The 21,850-nt window shown below is 46.0% G+C and overlaps 1 protein-coding gene across 2 annotated transcripts in view; it reads left to right on the forward strand.

Moving 5' to 3' along the window:
• Positions 1-21,850, forward strand: part of CEP89 (centrosomal protein 89) — an 86,932-nt gene that overhangs the window by 13,522 nt on the left and 51,560 nt on the right. For both annotated transcript variants that reach the window (XM_083165177.1, XM_083165178.1), the window contains exons 6-11: positions 1,285-1,387; positions 5,636-5,719; positions 7,682-7,900; positions 8,818-8,960; positions 13,817-13,867; positions 16,956-17,039. In XM_083165177.1, the coding sequence (XP_083021303.1) occupies positions 1,285-1,387; positions 5,636-5,719; positions 7,682-7,900; positions 8,818-8,960; positions 13,817-13,867; positions 16,956-17,039 (684 nt within the window). The remainder of the gene's footprint in view (positions 1-1,284; positions 1,388-5,635; positions 5,720-7,681; positions 7,901-8,817; positions 8,961-13,816; positions 13,868-16,955; positions 17,040-21,850) is intronic.

The raw sequence follows: 21,850 nt of genomic DNA on the forward strand, positions 1-21,850 counted from the left end.
TAGTATATAAAAAAAAAAATCCTATATAATAAAAGGCTTCTCGCCGTTTTGCGACCAGACCGAGAAATTCGGGAGTGCACTGATATTATTGTTATGTTGTCATTATGACGGCCCGTAACTAGTAAATAAATATAAATGCTATATTTCTATTTTCAGTAATAATAATACACAATTTCTGCCGGGAAATGTGGGGAAACTTTGGGACGGGAAGAGCCCTGATTGCTGTGTGCTTAGGATTTTTGCTTAGTACATACGGCAGAAGGACATTGACAAACAAAAATCGGTAATTGTGTATTATCATGGCGCCCCCGATTTCCATCGCAGGGCATTGTACGATGAAAAATCGCATCGTATCGCATGCGATATGATCGCATACGATATGATCGCATACGATATGATCGCATGCGATGCGATTCGACGCAATTTTACCTGATTTCTAATTGTACAGGCACCCAGATGCATTATAGCCATGTTAAATGCCCCCCCCAGACCTGATTTTTAATTGTATACCCACCCTCATGGGTTAATGAGTATGTGAAATGCCCCCCCATTGTTAACGCCACCCCACTATGAACGCCAACCCGAAGCGTGGCGAGCACAGCGAGCCCGCGAGGGGCGGCGGTATGCGTTCTCCGACCTTTTCATACTCCCACTATCCACGTCGGCGTGGAGATGATTTTATAAAGTGTGGCGAGCCCGAAGCGTGGCGAGGGGACCTGTATACCTGTGAAGTAATGCGCCTCCCCTTGCGAGGCTCGCCACGCTTCGGGCTCGGTGGCTCGCTGCGCTCGCCACACTTTTTATAAAATTCCATGCCGACGTGGATAGTGGGGGTATGAAAAGGTCGGAGGACGCGTACCACCGCCACTCGCGGGCTCGCTGCGCTCTCCACGCTTCGGGTTGCCGTTGATAGTGGGGGGCCATTAACAATGTGGGGGCATTTTACATATTTATTACCCATCAGGGTGGGTATACAATTAAAAAAACGGGTCTGGGGGTGCCATTTGACATGGGACTCAATGGGAAATTGCGTTGCATCGCATCGCATGTCATTGTAATGACATGCGATGTGACCCGATTTTAAAATTGTATTCTCAGCCCAGGAAAAGGCTGAAATCGGGTCTATCGCATGCCATCGCATACCTTAATTAGTGGTATGCGATGCGATGGGCGCCGTGATAATACACAAGTACCCAAAAATCTAATGCTGGACCTTGTGACGGGTATCTGCATATACCATATATTACTACAGTAACTGTACGTTTTGGTCTTATGTCCTGGCAGAAGAGCAGAGCTTCTAGAGGAATGGATGAAGTTGATGGCAATGGTACATCGTCCCCTGAAGACGACAGTCACCCAGCAGTGACCGACCACCCTCACACAGAAGGTACACTACTATAGAAATAGTGTCTGCCTATTTTGTTGCCTTGGCTGTATATTTTTTTACCTTTTATTGCTGTCACTTTTATTTAATTTTACTGTGTTTTAGAATTAATAAAAATAATAATAATAAAAAAAATACAGGATAGGGCACTTCTCAAGCTGTGTACACACAGTGCAATATGGTCGCTGATGACAAGGAGACTCTGCCGGGGGAGCCGTTGATGGCAAGCTCCTGCGACCAGCAACCATTATACCCCTTTCACACCAGAAAATGCAGGGACCCACCCGGGAATATGGCCCAGGGATCATGCCGGGCCATTCCCGGGTTGGCCACTTTCACACAAGAAAAGTCCCTGCATTTTCTGGTGTGTGAAGGGGGCGGACGGAGGCCCTCAGGCGGCTTGATGGTGGCAAGTACTCACTTGTACGCCACCTGTCCTGTCATCTGCGCCTGCTACCTGGTGTGGATCCCCAGCCTGACAGCACACCAGGGACCGGCAATCTATCCCTTTCACACCAGCCAGGTCCCCGGGTCGGGTGCCGGACAGTTCCCCGACACTCAGGGTCCCGACGGCCACCGGCTATTCTCCCTCGTGGGGGTCCACGACCCCCATAGAGGGAGAATATATAAGGTGGCGATCGCAGCATGACGAGCGCAGCGAGCCCGCAAGGGGCTTTGTTGCGCTTGCCCCGCTGTCTGAGTCCGGCCAGTCGGGCTAATGACTGTCGGGACCATATACCACGCCCCCGGGTCTAACTCGGGGAACAACCCTGCTCCAGGGTTGAAATCCCGGGAAATGTTCCCGGGATTTTGGCCCGGGAATCTTACACACCAGCGCTAGTCGAGGGTTGTTCCCGGGCCCAACAGGGAAGTTAGGCTGGCGTGAAAGAAGTACTACGGGACTGAACACGGGAGCGTGCACCTGGCGATTTATTGCTGCAGCACATACAAATCACTGGCAATATGGTCGCTCAGCGACCATATTGCCAGCGATATTGCACCATGTGTACACAGCTTAAGTCTCTGACCCTATACTGGCAACCATAGATTTAAGCCAGGGGTTCTCAAACTCGGTCCTCAAGACCCCACACAGTTCACATTTCCCAGGTCACCTGACAGGTGCACTCATTCCTCATTGACACATTTTTAAAGACCACAGGTGGAGCTAATTATTTCACTTGTGATTCTGTGTGGAGACATGCAAAACATGCACTGTGTGGGGGTCCTGAGGACCGAGTTTGAGAACCTGTGATATAAGCATTGTTGCAATTGATGTGACCCTAAGAAGTTCTTCTCGGGTGACCAGCAGTGAACACCCCATGCAGTTCAGAAATCGTGAAGTCCAGGGATATCTCCCCCTTTATTCAAATAATGGGCCTGCTCCAGCTTTGTTAGCAAAGCAAGAAAATGGGCAAAACCATGCTGCACTACAGGGGGGGCAGATGTACAGTAACATGTCCACAGAGAGTTAGATTTGGGTGGGGTATGCTCAAACTGAAGTCTATATTGCAGTGTAAAAATAAAGCTGTCTTACCTCTGTGGTGTACATGCAAAAGCAGCCAGTATTTAACTTGAACAGAAACAATATAAATTAATTTGATCCCCCTGTATAGCAAAATGGTTTGTTCCAGACACAAAATTACTTCCTTTTTTGTTTTACTGAATCTGTCCCGATATGACCTGTTATTATTGTATGATCACCAGAGAGTGATGGCCCGCATGTTCCATTGACTGGGCGATATATCAGTAATGCATCTGCGGTGGCATACCAGTGATATGTCTGTGGACGACGTTGGCCCTGCAGCACAGCTGTTGCTGATATGTTGGCACATCTGTCTGTGTGTCTACTGTTGGTTTGTCATCCGCCTACACTCTTGGGAAAGACCTCTCAACTGGGCGAGCACACTTAAATGACCGCCTGGTTGTGACGTCTGGAATGACACATCGCATACATGCACATACCAATCTTTTATTAGGTTGGCATAGCCATCGGCCAGATTTGGACCTTATTAGTTACTTGCTGGTGACAACTCCCTACACCAGGGATTCCCAATCTTTTTTGATTCACGGCACCCTGGAGTATCAGAATTTTTTCATGGCACCCCTAGGCCCCAAAAAATGAATTCGATTGGGTTTATATGCGATTCTTAGGGTCAGTTATGTGGTAAAGGACATGATTTGCTTCTGTTTGTACACATTTTATGATTGGCAGCCACCAGCACTGGTTTTTCTCATAATTAACCATTAATAATTTTATTTGGTCCTGGACCACCAGCCCAAGGCCCACAGTTTAGGAACCACTGCCCTACGCGCCGTAGATTGCGTTAAGTAATGCATAGAAGGCTTCATCAGGATGTTAGAACCCCATATCTATACATTTATCGGTGATATCTAGGAAGGACAGGGTGTTTTGGTCATATCTGGTAGGGTGCATTTTGATTTCTGAGGAGAAATAAGCAAACTAATGCAATTTTCAGGAAATGACTAAAATAAGGTATGATTGGCGAGGGTATGGCATAAATAAATATAGGCTTTAATGCACTGAGCAGCCCAAAAAGTGCCAAAAATCAGCACAAGGGTTGAAGTGTACCATATATGTGTCTGCACATGTGGAAGCCGCCATATTGTGTACTCCCAGTACTTCCTGGTGCAGGGACAAATTGGGAGAATCAGGAATTTAGTGTTTGGACCAGGAAGATTTGTGATTTATGATCGTATAAGAAAGATGAGGATATTATCAGTCCCTATACTTTGTGTATAAAGATATTTTGTGATACTCAATATATACTGTATGGATATATAGTTGTATATTTATGCTCCTCAGTGTATATAAGCTGGTCCCACTTCTTTTTGCACTATGGTTCTGTTGCTAGCTGTAAGTCCCATTACCAGCAGCCCCTCATTATTATTTAGTAATTATTCCCCTCCAGAGACGGATGACACCTGCGTTACATACAGCAGAGTGTTACTCAGTGACCACGCTCCTGATATACGCATTAGCAGAGCACTGTGATTGGATAAGAGAACGCAGAGTAATGTTTGTTTTTAGTACCAAACAGTCGGCGCAGGGTCCTGCTTCTATAAATCTGCCAGGAAAGGGGATTTATGTGTTTTTCCGAGACCAATTCATCAGAAGATTACAGGGAGGCGTCATAGCAAGTTACACTTGTTACTTATGTCTCAGGGTTCTGTCTGTCATTGATGATTTGTTAGACAGATTGTTGTACAAATAATGTGGTTCTACAGCATCATATGTTTGATTATGGGATTAAAGAGCACCCGCCACATTAATTGGATGCAGCCATAGTCTAGGTGCAGCAGTTACAGGAGTCCTTTGCATCCTACACAAAGCGCAAATCAAGGAGAAACCGAGGGCACTCACTTTGGGACCCAGAATCCTATATGGAGACGCCCCGTCAATGGAAATGCTTTACTTGAAAAAAATAAAAAATTATATATATATATATATATATATATATATATATATATATATATATATATATATATATATATATATATATATATATATATATATATATATATATATATATATGCATATGCAGTTAGAGCCAACGTTTCAAAGCCTCCTCGGCTTTTTTATCAAGGCAAATACAGAGAATCTGTATTCTGTATGGGTTCTCTGTATTTGCCTTGATAAAAAAGCAGACTAGGCTTTGAAACGTTGGCTCTCATTGCCTGTGTGCGGGTGAATTTATTTCTTCATTGCCGAGTGCCGCCATCCCCCCATTGCCACTACATGCTGCGGACCACGCCAGTGGATCCCCACTCTGGAGGGCACCGGATTATTGTGCTCATAGTTTGCTACTTTGGGTGTGCCTGCCTAGACTGATATATATATATAAAATTTCTCGGCGGGTGCCCGCATCCACTACTGGAACAGCGTATATAGGAGACAATGATGCAGCATTCCAGCATTGTGAAACAGTGGTTTTAATAGAATTAGCTCTCAGCTGAAAGCTAATTCTATTAAAACCACTGTTTCACAAGACTGGAGTGCTGCATCATTGTCATATATATATATATATATATATATATATATATATATATATATATATCTGTATATTGCAGCTTATTTGCCGATGGACCTTTCTGTGATAATATTTGCAGTGTTGCATTTCCTTACACTAACGGCTGCACGTTAATGAGGACTTATTGTCCCATTATATAACCACTTGGTGTGCTGGGATTGGATCATTTAATGTAGTGACAGTTATGTGTCTGTGTCCTCAGAATCCAGCGCTGATGGAGGGACAGAGTCTCCGATTCCTGGCCCAGAGAGCGTCCGGAAGCAGGTGGCAGAATTGGTCACATCAGGTAATGTAGATTCTGCAGATAATTCTGGCTACTCGCTTCTTGCTACGGTTAGAGCAGCACTATCTCCCGTTACCGGGGTGTGTATCAGTTCTTGCTGTCTGGGAACCATAATATTTAATGCACCGTTTTTCTTAGAGGCCTCCGCTTTAATAGGTATAACAACCAGGTGGTGACAAGGGGGAGGGGGAAATTTACTAAACGTTATTGGCCGCCTAGAGCCTCCTGATTGGCCACAGGGCGGCCAAAAGTAAACAAAGCTTTCTGCGGCTCTACTCAATTCATAAAGAGAGCGCGACCTGTCGGTTTTTTATTTTGCCAAGTACCTGGGATGCCTACATGGAATGAAGAAGACATGATCCACGCAAGAGGACCCTGGTGAGTATGGACCAGTGGACAGATGGATACCTACCGATGTGTCAAGGTAGGTAAGTATCTGTATGTATGGACTCTGTATGTAATAAAATCTTTACTTTCATTGTGTCAGTGTGTGTTTATTTTACTATTTGTACTGTTGTGGAACTACAAGTTCCAGCAGGTCCTGGAACACAATAGTTTATTCTATTTTTTTACAACACCATCAGCCCAGTGGAACCAGGGACAGCCCCAGGCTTCAGCCTGGGAAGGTAAATTCTGGAGGTGGGGACCCCTTTATTGGGGGGGGGGGGGGTCCCCACTTCCCCAGTATCCCCGCCCAGGCTGACCAGTCAGGGGGTAAATGCTTAGACTGGGGGGACTTGTAAAATAGCCTCCCCCCCCCCCTGCTTTGGCATTACCCTGCTGATTGTTGGGCCTGGTGCTGGTTTTCAAAATACAGGGGGCCCCTACTCGTTTTGTCCCCTGTATTTTGGGAACCAGGACCGGCCCTTGAGCCTGGTGCTGGTTTTAAAAATTTCTGGGGATTTCGTTTGTTACTACATGGTGCTTCTTGATATTGCATTTGTTCCTTGATTAGGTTACTTGCCCAATAAATTCTAATACGCCTCAAAGGCCATTAAACGGTGAGGAATGAAAAGTTTCCTAAGCCTATCCGGTTGTCACACCGTTTCGGTAGTCTGGAGAATGTTGCAGCACTGTTCTGCCTACGCCTTGCATAGTCTCCTATGAGTAGTTTTTGTATCATGCCTATTAGTCATGGCAGCGGCGTCCCACCTGCAGTCTAATGCCTGGTACACACCAGGACGACTAGTGCCCGATCCCCTCAATCTAGATCCAATTCCGACCAATTGGATGTAGATTGTGTGGTGATTGGGCCCTTTTCTGTCCTGGTGTGGACCGATACCGATCCAATGCGCGGTCCCGCGGGTCGGTCGGTCGTTATTCAGATCCTACCTGCTGCAGGTAGGATCTGAATAACGACCATACTGCCGGGTGCGGGTCGCCATATTGGATCGGATCCGCTCACGGTGCACATCGTGAGCGGGACGTGGCCCCCCGCATCATCGTGAGCGGGTCTGAAGAAACAGTGACGACCCGCTCACAATGTGCATCGTGAGCGGGTCGTTGTGGTGTGTACCCTACATTAAGGTGCCCACACACTCGAACGATTTTTGGGCCGATTGGCCAATTTCCGATAAATCGGCCGATGTTTACCGATAATCGGTCGAAAATCGGCCGATTTTGGTCCGATGTGCGCTCCCGTGGATCTTTAGCTGAATCTTCTGATCTTACGTGCTGCACAAAAGATCAGAAGATTTAACAAAAGATCCATAGGAATGCACAGGGGATCTTAAGAAAAATCTTTGGTAAAGATGTGCGCTTGCCTGAAATCTTTTGTCCAGGACGGGAAAAAAGATTTCAAGGCTAATTTATGCGCACATCTTACGATCGCAGATTCTAGTGTGTGGGCACCTTTAGTGTACACAGTAAGGCCGCTGCATTGGGAGTATGTGATCCCATGGAAGGATTATTACGGAGTTAGCTCTGTACAGCGATCACTGACACCTGAGCTATATATTATAACAGGTGCACCCGAGACTGTGATGCCAAGCCCATCCGTAACCAAGCGGGATGAGGACCAACATCTGAGGGCGGCGAATCTGCAACTAGGCAAACAAAATCAGGAGCTGAGTGGTCAGGTGGAGGCCATAAGGGAGAGGATGAAGGCCATGAGGGTGACGATAAAGAACTTGAAAAATGAAAAGAAGGGTCTGGAAGAGATCTGCCGGACATCACAAGGAGAAGGTAACTGGCACGCTGGCATGTTGGGATGACTGTAGATTGGGCTGTTGTTGGCATCAGAATGCCCAGTTGTAGGTTGTATGGGTGCAGTGTAAGGGGACAGACCTCCAGTAACCTGCTGACTCCCTTCTTTCTGTGATGCAGCTGCTTCCTGTGTGTCCGTCGTCGTCCCCCCCTCTCCCCAGAACAGTATCACAGTATCACACTAGGGGGTCGATCCTATTAACCCCGAAGGGTGCGAGTTGCCATTTTGCCGAATTAACCCTAACTGGCAGCCTTCGCAGGGCCGAATTGGCTGAAATTTGCTTGCAATGGAAGTGCAAGCATTTTTCAGCGAATTCGGCCTGCCGTAAAGTGCGCCCCGTGTCGTGATGCTTCGCACTCGGTGAATCATCCGCGCACATCCGGGTTAAAAGGATCGACCCCTAGGTCTTGCGGAACCTGGCCTTAAATATTGTAATTATCATTTGAATTATTATTTATATTATGCCTCTATGTCCATGGTGCTGTACTTGGAAAATGTGAAACACACATCCAATATACAATGTCATAGTAGCGGGCAGCCAGTACAACAGGAAACGTCACACAATGAGAGACCTGTATATGAGAGCCGGTGACATATACATCCCTCTATATACTGCAGCAGTGGTGGGTGCTCACATCCTTACATCCTGCCATGGGATGAGACTTTCACACAGCCTGTGGTTCCAGTACATCTGCTGAAAACCACGTACAACTGTCTCAGCTGTCACATCGCCCTGAGTATACATTACCCGGGAAAACATGGGGCTATGGGTGGTAGGAGGCTAGAGGGTCAGTCGATGTCAGGGAGCACAGAATGTTATATGGAATGGTGCGTAGTGAAACTGTATATAATATGTTATGGAAACCTCTGATGAACTGTTGTTCCTGGCTCTCAGTGCAGGCAGCGGAACTGTTCTCCCTGAGGGAGCAGGCACAAGAACTGGTGGACGATAACGATGCTTTAAATATGACAATCCACCGGCTGAACGTGGAGCTGAGCCGCTACCAGACCAAGTATCGGCCTTTGTCCAAGGAGGAGGTACTGTCTGTTTTCGCCACATCAAATCATTTAGCTTATGTATTCTGTTAGGGTCACACGTCTGGATGTGTCTGGTAAGTACAATATCCTGTTCAAGCCAAGGATATAGGTGGGGTATTTGCTTCAGGGCCACCTGGCTATAACTGGGACATCCACATAGACAGCAAAACCACCAGGTTCTCCACCCTATTCCATGTTATCTGCTCTTTGATGACATTTCATTTCTTGCATGTTCCTCAGATCAGCCGAGTGTTTGGTCCCCCCCCCCCCCCACACTGCGGACTATTGATTGCGGAGTGACTGGATGTTCGCACTTGCCAGGCAGCTGGTGCAGTGGTTTATAGTGATAAATAATGCAGAATATTTTCTCTGCTGTGAACGTCATGTCATTTACACCTTACAGGAACAAGGAGGCGCGAGCGTGGCTGAACCACACACTCGCACTTACAGATTCATTTTAGGAGTTTTTATAAACACAATATCTAGTCAAGAACTGGGACATAATAATACAATTATAGGTAGCTGGGGAACAAAATACCATCATTTTGTTGTGGATAAAGCACGTCGTTAGCCGACACAGCGTCGGCAGCAAATGTGTGATCCCAACCAATATTTTAGTGAAGGCAGCCTATCAAATTGCCAGTGATCCATGACCTAACAGAGACTTGAGGCAGCCATTTTGTCGGTGACCTCTATTGATGAGGTGATGATGAAGGTATAAACTTTAAGTACTAAACACAGCTAATCAGAGTAATTATACAAATGATGCTATATAAGTAACTTGAGGTGCTTGCTTAGTGTCATTTTGACCCACAAACCGCAACTAGGTAAACTTATCCCTAACACTAAGGTTTAAATCCAGGGCACGGCCCCCCCCCCCAACCCAGCACAAGTCAACCACCCAAAGGCATCCCCCCTATACCTGCCCATGGGTGTTTTTAATTAGAATTGGTCTCTTGACATTTGCAGACTACTGTGCATACTGGAAAAGGCACAATGGGGGAAATTCAATTGTTAGAACACTGGCTGCCAGAACATGAGGGCCCAACAGAGCATTTCAAGTGTTGTTCCGTTCAGGCATGATTCCAAATCACATCCCATGGAGGTGGCGAGCGGAAATAAACAACAAGTGATTCATTTCAGCGCTCAGTGGAGTTTTCGCTTCGCTGTAGTTGGTTTAGTGACTTTACACGGCTAACCTTGACCATAATGAGCAAGATCAGCAGCATCAATTGAATAACGCCCTGCAATTTCCTGTCACTTTAGACGGGAGATCAGAGGGTGATTAAACAGTTGAATTCCCCCCCTATGAATGCTAAGTGCTGAATAAAAGTATAGATGTTGCAGGTTTGTGGTGTGACTGCCTTGGAGCATCATACTATAACCTCTCAGCTATGGGGCCAGATGCACTAAGCTTCAAAAGTGATAAAATGGAGAGTGATAAACAACCAACCAATCAGCTCCTGCCTGACATTTTTCAAACACAGTCTGTGACTTTACAGGTAGGAGCTGATTGGTTGCCTGTTTATCGCTCTCCATTTTATCACTTTTGAAACTTAGTGCATCTGGCCCCTTAGTCTCTTATTCTGGTTCAAAATGTGTTATAATTCTGATTAGCCATGATGAGTATTTAGAAAGTGTATCTGCAAAATGGCTGCTTCCACTATTTGCAAAGGAGAAAGTTAGTTGGTTTATACCCACTTTCTTTTAGTCCGTAGAAAGTTAGGTGGTGAAGGGGGGAGGGAGGGGGGGGGGTTAGTAAATGTACCAGCTCCTGAGGCTTAGGTCTCTATCAGAGAAATGTTACATAATATCCTGGCGCCGACATGTTCGCGGAGGAAGGATACATATATCAGATGTCACTGCCACTAGTCACTGGGGAATAAATCTGCTATATGGTGATCAGAATGACCAATTAGATATTCAGTGTGTGTGTGTGTGTGTGTTGTGTGTGTGTTATTATGGGTGGCTGGTAGCCTTGGCAGACTCTTTAGAGACCAGCATCCTAGACAACACACTGGGGTAGATTTATCAACAAGTGATATTTATGTTATCACTCGTTACAGTGATAATGATACTTCAGCCAATCAGCTCCTGTTGTGTTTGACGAATGCCAATTAGAAGCTGATTGGCTGGAACAACAGTTATCATTCATAACGAGTCATAATAAGAATATCGCTCGTTGATAAATCTGCTCCACCGTGAGCATCACACGTATATGAAGAACGCAGATTGCGCGGCGAACATCTGCATTTTGATAAGCCGCTCCTGCGTGTTTTTAGAGTGGCACTAGGGGATTTTTTATAAATAAATAAACCTATTTGGCTGCAGTTCTTCTTTAAGTCGCTCGGCAGCGGAGCATTCTTGTACTGCAGCTCTCTTCCCGTCTTCTGCAGAACATTAAAGCTTGCTGAACCGTGAGACTTTGCTTTCTGTGAGCTGTTTACAGCAGGGTTCTGCAGTTCAGTCACCACGCCACCTTCTAATTCTCTCTGACAGCAGATCCCACAGCCGGCTCCCCGTGGGATGCTGCTGCAGAATCGGAGGGGTTCAGAGTCCATTTTCCTTCTCACTAATAGAACAAGTCAGGAATCGAGACTGCAACAGGATTAGAAGTTGTATTTTTATGTTAATATTTGTGGGAACCCATATTAGTCATTGCTGGAAGTAGAACCATAGGTGTTCTGGGAGATTTGCGTGCAATGAAAAAAAAAGTCAATGGGGGTAAACCTACTAAGATGGGATGTTGCCCATAGCAACCAATCAGATTCTATTTGTTATCTTCTAGAAGGTGCTAAATAAATAAGTAGAATTTGATTGGTTGCTATGGACAACATCCCATCTTCAACAGAACTCTCATCTTAGTGAATTTCCCCCAATATATCTCGGCAATGAGTGACTGTACAATTGGTTCCTTTGTGTCTGTGCTGGGTAATAGCAGTTTGTGTCTGAAGTAGTGATCATTCTAGCATCCCACATCTTCCAACACTCATGCAGTTCCCCTTCCCTGCCAGGGGCTGTCGCTCTTTGCTGTAATGCTTCTAGCACAGTGTGGTCTGTTTAGATGTGCTGGAATACAGACCACTCTGTGCTAGAAGAGGGATTAACCCTATAACCCTTTAAACCTAGGTCAGAATGCCGGGTTGCTGGACCCGGGAAATACAAAAAGGCATTTTCAAAATCGTGTCGACCCGGGTTATTTTTGCGCTGTGAAAGGGGTAAGAGGGAAGTTCTATATCACATGGGATGTTGCTGTGGGCAACCAATCAGAATCTACTTATTTATTTACCACCTTCTAGAAGATAATAGATAGCATCTGATTGGTTGCCCATAGCAACATCACATGTGTAATAGAACTCCCAGTTTAGTAAATTTACCCCTGAGTATTGCTAGGTACATGGCTAAGTTCTGCTCTATCTCCAGTGTGTAAATGAGCAGTGGGGATAATGGGAGCATATTGGAAATCCAGCACTCATCCTGCAGCATGAGACGTGTAAGTGGCTGATGCACTAATGTTTATATCAGAGTCCTCATTGGGATCTTACAGATGCTCTTCATGTGTGTGACTGCCGCCTTTGAAGTTATCTGGCAATGTGCCTCCAGTCTGTTAATGTTCTGTAACACGTTTCGCTCTTGTCTCTCATCTTTGTTCTCCCTGATGTATGAAGCCACAGGTTGTGTAATTACCGAGGAACCTGCCCATTAGTCTAATTGGTCTCGTTTGTAATATCAGATGTGTGTTTTTCTGTTAGAGTTGGTCATTCTCCACAAGAACAATGTCATATTTTTTTTCCCCATCTGAATGTTTCAGAATGTCATAAATTAATCTAATTAGCTGATGTGCCCGTTTTCAGCCTTTTACCCCTTTTTACTCATTTAGGAGTCGAATAAAAAAAAAATCCCTGTTTAGTGGGATGCTGCAAATAATTGTCACAGTTTCCAGACCACCCAGCAGATCACATGTTCCCGGGTACCCAGCAGGTGCACAGACAGAGTTCACCACCTGTCATATTTTCCAGAAAACAATGGTGATGCATAGTAAATGTCCGATTTGCTTTTTGCCACGTAACTCCGAAACAATGGAACCACTTACAACACCAATATTTTTGTCAATATTACCATTATAGAAACAAGTCCTCCTGCTATTAATATATAGATTATCATAAACATGATTGGTTGCCTTGATAAATAACTGTCAGTTCAGTTAGGGACAAAGAGATTGAGTTGTCGCTGCAATGGCCTATGCATATCTGCAACCACATCGGCCTAATCTCACCCCAGACTCACTGCACTTTGACTTTATAGGAGTCGACTTTATATAGTGTGGCGAGCCCGAAGCATGGCGAGCCCCGCGAGGGGAACGCATATACCTGTGAAGTAATGCGCGTCCCCTCGCGGGGCTCGCTGCGCTCGCCACACTATATAAAATCAACTCCACGCCGACGTGGATAGTGGGGGTATGAAAAAGTCGGAGGACACGTACCGCCGCCCCTCGCGGGCTCGCTTTGCTCGCCACGCTTCGGGTTCACGTTCATAGTGGGGGTGCATTTAACATTGTAAGCACCCATTAGGGTGCTTATACAATTTATAATCGCATCGTATGACATTGGGAAACATCGCGCGACATCGCATCGCATGCCTTATGGTCTGCGATGCGATGGGCGGCGTGATAATACACAAGTAACATCTCTTTTTAAGGCCTAATACAATCCGCTTTACCCAGTGTTTCATGTGTGTTGCTTGCTTCTGCTGATAAATAACCCTCTAATGTGTCCTACAGCAGCGGCATGATGTACTGTACATTCTCTGTACATATCCTTGTTTTATTGTGTTCTGTTTCTCTGTGTTTGCCCCAGAGTGTGAAGATCGGCGGGTTACCTTCCCGGGGACCCCCTCCACCCTGGCTGGTAAGTTACAAGTGTCTGCCAGTATGTTCTGCATTTTATGTCCTCTTCTACATGGAATGTTTTCCATATATAGAAATTAAGTGGTCACCCACCAGTCACTGGGCCGATGTTCTTACTACATAGAGGAGCATTGACTATTAGCATGAAATACCTGATTTCTCCCAGCAGGGCTGTGTTCCTATTATCTATATGCAGTGTAGATATACAGTATATATCCTCTATTTGTTATAATGTCCTGCCTGTATTACTCAGTGATATTTATTTATTTATTAACAGTTTCTTATATAGCGCAGCATATTCCGTTGCGCTTTACAAAGGAGACAATGATACAACAAACAGGGTATTTACAGACAGTCAAAAGGTAGGAGGGCCCTGCTCGCAAGCTTACAATCGATAGATATCCGTTATATATATGAACATGGGTTATGTAACAATAATAATAAAGATATTTTTTAGAGATCTATACAGGGTTAGCGGAAAATTAATGCCCCACTTCAGAGGGCTCTGGAGTGCGTTCTACTGCTCTGGGAAATGGTAAACTACAGATAATTCTGCTGATGTTCTAGTCATTTGCTAAATAAAACCAATATTGAGCACGCATATTAACCATTTATGTGCGGGTTATTGGACATTACAATGTATAAACCTGTTGAACATTTCTAGCGCCATCTTTCGGTGAACAAACGACTTGCGCATCATTTGAATTATCTGTCATTTTAAATGTTGTCTCATTCAGAGCAGTAAAACACATATTCCGAGTCCCAGTGTATTGGACAACCAAGACTTATCTCCATGAGGGTATGGGTCATTGGGTTGACCCATATTAGGTCAACCACAGAAGGTTGACATGGCTAAGGTCAACACAGGATTGGAAGGTCGACGCAAACATTAGTTTGACAAAATGTCGACAAGAGTTGACATGGACGTCGTCCAAGTGTACCGCGCCCCCTCGTAAATTCTCTATTATTCATGATTACATATTACCATAGTATTGTGGCCTTTCTGATTCAGCAACAGCGCCCCCAGAGTTTGTTAGAATAATTGCGTATCATGAATTTAATCAGAAATTTTGCTCTGAAATTTAAATCCGAATTGAAATTACATTTTTAATCAAAATCAAAAAGAACCCGACATAGGTAAATCGATCTGTATGCTTAGAGAGAATCACTAGCATTGGTGGTGCACCCGAGAGTCGGAACACAGTTCTACATAAACAAGAAAGCCCAGAGGGATACTGAGGACTCTGGTATTGGGGCACAGTCACAGAGTCCATCTGTGCTTTCTTGCTTAGGAATAAATATTTCCATAGCCAGATGCATGGAATGTTGGGTTAGTGGCCCTTTTATGTGAATGACATGTTTAGGTGAAATGGGCTTTAGCATCTCCGTAGCAGAGGTGTAAGACACAGTTACAGCAATATCTGTAGATTTGGTGAATGGCACAGCCTATTGGTTTTGTTTTTCTTTTTAACTTTTGTTTTTTGGAGTTGAGTTTATCCACTTTGCGCAGGCTTGGTTCTGCAAGGTGGGAACAGCAGCAGGTTTGGCTCTGCGAGGCGGGAACAGGTTTGTCTCTGCGGGACAGGATCAGTGCAGCAGGTTTGGCTCTGCGGGACAGGATCAGTGCAGCAGGTTTGGCTCTGCGAGGCGGGATCAGCAGCAGGTTTGGCTCTGCAAGGCTGGATCAGCAGCAGGTTTGGCTCTGCAGGACCGGATCAGTGTGTCATGTTTGGCTTTGCGGGAAAGGATCAGTGCGTCATGTTTGGCTCTGCGAGGCAGGATCAGTGCGCCATGTTTGGCTATGCAAGTCGGGAACAACTACAGGTTTGGCTCTGCGGGACAGGATCAGTGCAGCAGGTTTGGCTCTGCGAGGTGGGAACAGCGGCAGGTTTGGCTCTGTGGGACAGGATCAGTGCACCAGGTTTGGCTCTGCGAGGCGGGAACAGGTTTGTCTCTGCGGGACAGGATCAGTGCAGCAGGTTTGGCTCTGCGGGACAGGATCAGTGCAGCAGGTTTGGCTCTGCGGGACAGGATCCGTGCAGCAGGTTTGGCTCTGCGGGAAAGGATCAGTGCAGCAGGGTTGGTTCTGCAGGACAGAATCAGTGCAGCAGATGTGGCTCTGCGAGACGGGATCAGTGCGTCATGTTTGGCTCTGTGAGGCAGAATCAGCAGCAGGTTTACTCTGCGAGGCAGGATCAGTGCGTCATGTTTGGCTCTGCGAGGCGGGATCAGCAGCAGGTTTGGATCTGCAGGACAGGATCAGTGCGTCATGTTTGGCTCTGCGGAAAAGGATCAGTGCATCATGTTTGGCTCTGGGAGGCGGGATCAGTGCAGCAGGCTTGGCTCTGCAGGAAAGGATCAGTGCATCATGTTTGGCTATGCAAGGCGGGAACAGCTACAGGTTTGGCTCTGCGAGACAGGATCAGTGCGTCATGTTTGGCTCTGTGAGGTGGGAACAGTGGCAGGTTTGGCTGTGCGGGACAGGATCAATGCAGCAGGTTTGGCTCTGTGAGGCGGGAACAGCGGCAGGTTTGGCTCTGCAGAACAGGATGAGTGCAGCAGGTTTGGCTCTGGAGGACAGGATTAGTGCAGCAGGTTTGGCTCTCTGGGACAGAATCAGTGCAGCAGGTTTGGCTCTGCTGGGTAGAATCTGCTGAACGGGACAGTATTTGCCAGGGCTGGCTATACATGTCAGGATGGAAGAGGCAGATAGAACCAGGATTAAGCAGACAGGGCCCTAGCACCTCGCACAATGTTATTTCCTATAAAAGACACGAAACCGGAGTCCTGCATTTGTCTGTTTCATCTACAAAACGTTTATCCCTTGTACGAGTCACATTCCCATTACCACTAGCAACCATTCATATTCTTGACCACAATCGCGCTGTACATGTCCAGGACCCGTAACCTCTGTCCGCCTTTCATCAACGAGATAGAGGACGATATGGCCGCAGATGTGAACAGCTGATTTTCATCTAATTTCTCACATTGAAAAAATTCCAAAATCTATGATTCTGTTCTAGTTTTGCTGATTTTATGCCATATATTTGCTTAAAGTACACGTTTGAATGATTTTTTTTTCTGTGCAGCTGGATATGAAATACCTATCGCCATTGCTGATCGCATATGAAGACCGCATGAAGGAGAAGGACCATCTGATTCTGACATTTGAGGTGAGGCACGAGTCGAGGTGAGGCGCAAGGTGTTACATGCGGTCGGCAGTAAGACCTGTAAGCGTAACGTTCATATACTGTGTAATGAGAGGGGGTGTGGTCCAGAGAGCCGACATGGTCTACATCAACACCAAAAGGCCCACAAGCACAAGGTCGACAGAGAAAAGGTCCACACATGAAAAAGTTGATATGAGTTTTTCACGGTTTTTTTGTGTCAATGTTGACACCTGTCGACATAGACCCCCCCCCAATCAGTGTAGCGCGTCCCCTCGCATGCTCTGCGCAGGTACCTCAATGTGCTCCAGACCCTTTACCATTCCCAATTGTAGTGGATTGTAAACCATAAAAAAGTAAATTAAAAGTAATGAAAAACGAATTTATACTTCGGGAGACGTCAGGGGCCACAGGCTTTACAATGGGTAGTGGAGTGGGAGAGACCACCAGCACTCTAGAGGTTAAACTTCAACTGCCTCCCAGGCAGTCAGGCTCCTCACCTCCTCTACCCCGCGTCCAGGCCTAGGAACTCAATTTTTTTAACAAGCCAAGGCAGGAGACGAGAGAAGGAAGAGAAACACCACACAGAACACATTCTGAACATGTTAGTACCCTCAACAGAGGAACAATATAACCCAATCATAACTTAACTGTAATAAAAGTAAAGCAGGCGCGGCAGGGAGGGATCCCTGTGGCCCCTGACGTCCTCCAGGAGATGTTAGGGGCCACAGGCTTTACAATAGGACGTCCTGTGCCACAGCCAACACACTCTGGCCGAAGGCCGAGTCCTGGGAGGCAAACATATCAAAAGCATAAAAGTGCAAGAATTATTGGCAGACGACCAAGTCGCCGCCTTGCAAATTTGCTCAGCTGTTGCACCGCCCCTAACAGCCCAAGACGCCCCCACAGACCTAGGGGAATGTGCCCGTATCCCGGGAGGGAGGTGCCCAAGTATGCCTGCCTGATGACCGAGCGAATAGTTTGGTTAGTGGCAGGCCACCCTCTCTTCTGAAACCCTCTCTTCTTCCACTCCACTATCCATTGTAAAGCCTGTGGCCCCTGACGTCCTCGAAGAAAAAGATTTACCAGGTAAGACATAAATCTCGTTTTCGATGTGTCGACCATTGCCTTGTCAACCTTTTGCTTGTGTTGACATTTTGTCACTGTCGACCCAGCGTGTCTCGACCTATCGTCTGGATATCAATGAAAATGCTAATTCTGCTCCTCACCTCTATGGGGGAATTCAAGCATTGTGCGCCACTTATTGACGACTAACTGAGAAATTCATGTGTTGTGCCGTTCGGCCGCGGACAGCCACCGAAATGGACATTACGGTTATGATGATCTGTCATTTTGGAGGGCTAGTTACAAGTTTATTGATTAATATGTACACCCCTGCAACTTTAACTTTGGTTTATCTTTCTGGGGGTTTTTTCCTCCACAATCCATCTCATCCTGGCTCAGCTTGGTGTGCCGGAAACTGTCCCTCTGACACAAAACCGCTCGGTGGACAAACAAGACTTTGCTGTAAATTGAATAGCAATAACCGATGGTCAGATACATGCAGTAGGGTACATAGGCCACATTCCTGTTATACTGCCCATTGTGTACAGATGATAGGCAAGCGATAATGAACATAGTTCGGCAGAAGGTGAGATAGGGGGTTATTCAATCTGTGCTGATATTTCCCAACTGGAAATATCGCCACTCCCCTATTCAATGCTGACGTTAACGACCGCAGTCAAGGGTGTCAGATCTGACTTTTTTATAGTCTGATCTCTTTTGTCGGAAACGGCTGCGGATTGTTGAATTCACAGATAGTTTTTGACAATCCATGGCTGTTTTTGACAATGCAAGGACTTTCCGACCCCCGACAGTTGGAACTTGAATTCCGACTGTCGAGTTAGTGTCGGAAAATGGCCCGGAATCCTGGATTGAATATCTTCCGTAGACCCATGTAAGAAAAGTATCTCCTTCTGTGTATTTTGTTGCCAACATAAATATATACAACTCAACTTTCCTTTTTTCATGTTAACGTATTATCAAAACGAACAGGTTGACCAGGATTACGAATACATATTCATTTTCATTTTAAAGTCTGATCTACTAGTAAGATCATTAGGAAGTCTAAAAGGAATTCCTGTAAGGGGGGTATTTAATTAGACAAAAGCTATTTGATCTCCGACTGTCCGAAATATTCAGAGGGTCAGAAAGCACTTGGATCGAGAGATAACTTGCCGACCCACTTATATTTTATCGATTTAGCTTCCGTTTTTGACAATGCAGATTCAACTTTTCTTACAAAGTGGAATCTGCATGTCAAAAAGACTTGCAGATTGATGAAGATTGAATAGGTATGTGTCTTTCGCATCGCAACTAATTACCGGGTACAAGCCGTTTTTGACCTGGTAATTAGTGCGATGTGAAAGGGGTTACCGTGTCCCAAAAATGGGTAGCAACACGGCAATTTAAACCGGTAAGAATGCAGAGTTCTTACCGGTTCGTTGCCGTGTTGCTTGGCGATGTGAACTGTCTAAACGGGTCGAGTGACCCATTTCCTGTTCACTCTATGGAGGAGGCAGCTCTTGGTGCAGCGCCAGCTCTAAGCGCTGCCTCCTCCCCCAATGACGCGCCGACTCCCCGCTGTGGGGGGGGGGGGATGGGAGTGGTTAGGTTAGTTAGGTAGTGGGGAAGGTATATAGTTAGTTTAGGGATCCAAGTATGCCTGAGTTGGGGATCGATTATACAGGGAGGGTTGCTTTGGGATTTCTCTTTTGTGTTGAGTTTGATATATATTTTATGTACTTGTTTCCTAGCACGGCCACAATCGTATGGATCGTGTACCTTTAAGTTAAGGTACACGATCCATACGATGGACCCGATTTCCTTTGAAATCAGGTCCATTTGGCCGGCTAGGACAAAATATCGGGGGCATCGCGTCGGTCGGGACCGTTAACAATGGTCCTGACGCGACCGACGCGATGCCCGCGATTTCCCCATAGGCTTCAATGTTTAAAAATATTTTAACATTGAAATCGTGTCGGGAAAGGTAAAATATCGGGGGCATCGCGTCGGTCGGGACCATTAACATAGGTCCCGACGCGATGCCCCCGATTTTTCCATAGGCTTCAATGTTAAAAGATTTTTTAACATTGAAATCCTGAAAAAATGTGAAATGGGCCAATATGACCCATTTCACATTATAGATGTCCCCGTCGTCACCCCACGATAGACGCCAACCCGAAGCGTGGCGAGCGCAGCGAGCCCGCGAGGGGCGGCGGTGCGCGTCCTCCGACCTTTTCATTCCCCTACTATCCACGTCGGCGTGGAGTTGAGAATAGAATAGTGTGGCGAGCGCAGCGAGCCACCGAGCCCGAAGCGTGGCGAGCGCACGCGTATAACTTCACAGGTATACGCGTCCCCTCACGGGGCTCGCTGCGCACGCCATGCTTCGGGCTCGGTGGCTCGCTGCGCTCGCCACACTATTCTATTCTCAACTCCACGCCGACGTGGATAGTAGGGGAATGAAAAGGTCGGAGGACGCGCACCGCCGCCCCTCGCGGGCTCGCTGCGCTCTATCGTGGGGTGGGGTGTACGCCGTGACATTTGGGGGGGTTGGGAATATTTTACATTGAATCCAATCCACCCGATTTACATTTCATTGAAAAAAAAAATCGGGTCCAAAATCGGTCGGTCGCGTCGATCGCATCGCATGCGACCAAATCGCATGCGATGCGATCGACCCGATTTTTCCGACACGACCACCCCCATGTAAATCGGTGTGGCCGTGCTAGGAAACAAGTACCATATTTTATTTTATTCTGGGCACCTATTTAGTTACCAAGGCTTTAGTTGGGTACGGCGGAATTTGTCCTGTGTTTGATCCATTTATTCAGATGTGTGTGTCTCTTGGTGCCCGTATGGCGTCTACGGGAACCTGTGAGGCTATACTGTTATTTTATGAATCCTCTCATCCTTATATCTATGATGTATCTCCTTCATACACTTTCTTTTCTTCCGCTTTGCAACTGTGCTAACACTCCTGATCTATACCAATTTTGCCTATCATGATATGATTTAGTACCTTGTGGTATGTTGTATACTTGGTGTTTTGTTTTTTGTTTTTCTTTTATGTCTTCTTATGCAAAAAATCAATAAAAAATATTGAATAAAAAAAAAAAAAGATAGTACAATAATCGGGTAATGGCCATGTCTCCTCATAGACTAAGGAACCATCTGAGATGTGTGTAGACAGGAGAATCATAGGTAATGGCCATGTCTCCTCATAGACCAAGGAACCCTTTGAGATGTGTGTAGACCTATTTTAAAAAGTAAATGTACACGTTTTATTTGACATATTCTGACACTGTAGCCCCCAAGCAATCACCCAGCATGGAGATGCTCCAATTGAGGAAATAACCACAGAGAGACAGTATTATTCACCACTCATTTTATTACACAAATTGTTGTTGGAAATAACACATTATGGGGTGAATTTACTAAGATGGGAGATGTATTGAAGATGGGATGTTGCCCATAACAACCAATCAGGTTATATCTAGTATCTCCTAGACAATACTAAATAAATAAGTAGTCTGTATCTATTAGATGAGATGTAGTGCGACGCCTCTACATTTGGTGCGTATGCCACTCCGTGATGGTGACAGGGGTGCATACCACTCCTTGGGTGGTGAAGGGGGTGTATGCCACTCCAGTGACAGGGACGCTTGCCACTCCGTAAATGGTGACGGGAGTGCATGCAACTCCGTGGATGGTGACTGGGGCGCATGCCACTCCGTGGGTGGTGACGGGGGTGT

Source organism: Crinia signifera, chromosome 11, assembly GCF_055691185.1.
Source record: "Crinia signifera chromosome 11, ASM5569118v1, whole genome shotgun sequence".
NCBI classification, from domain to species: domain Eukaryota; kingdom Metazoa; phylum Chordata; class Amphibia; order Anura; family Myobatrachidae; genus Crinia; species Crinia signifera.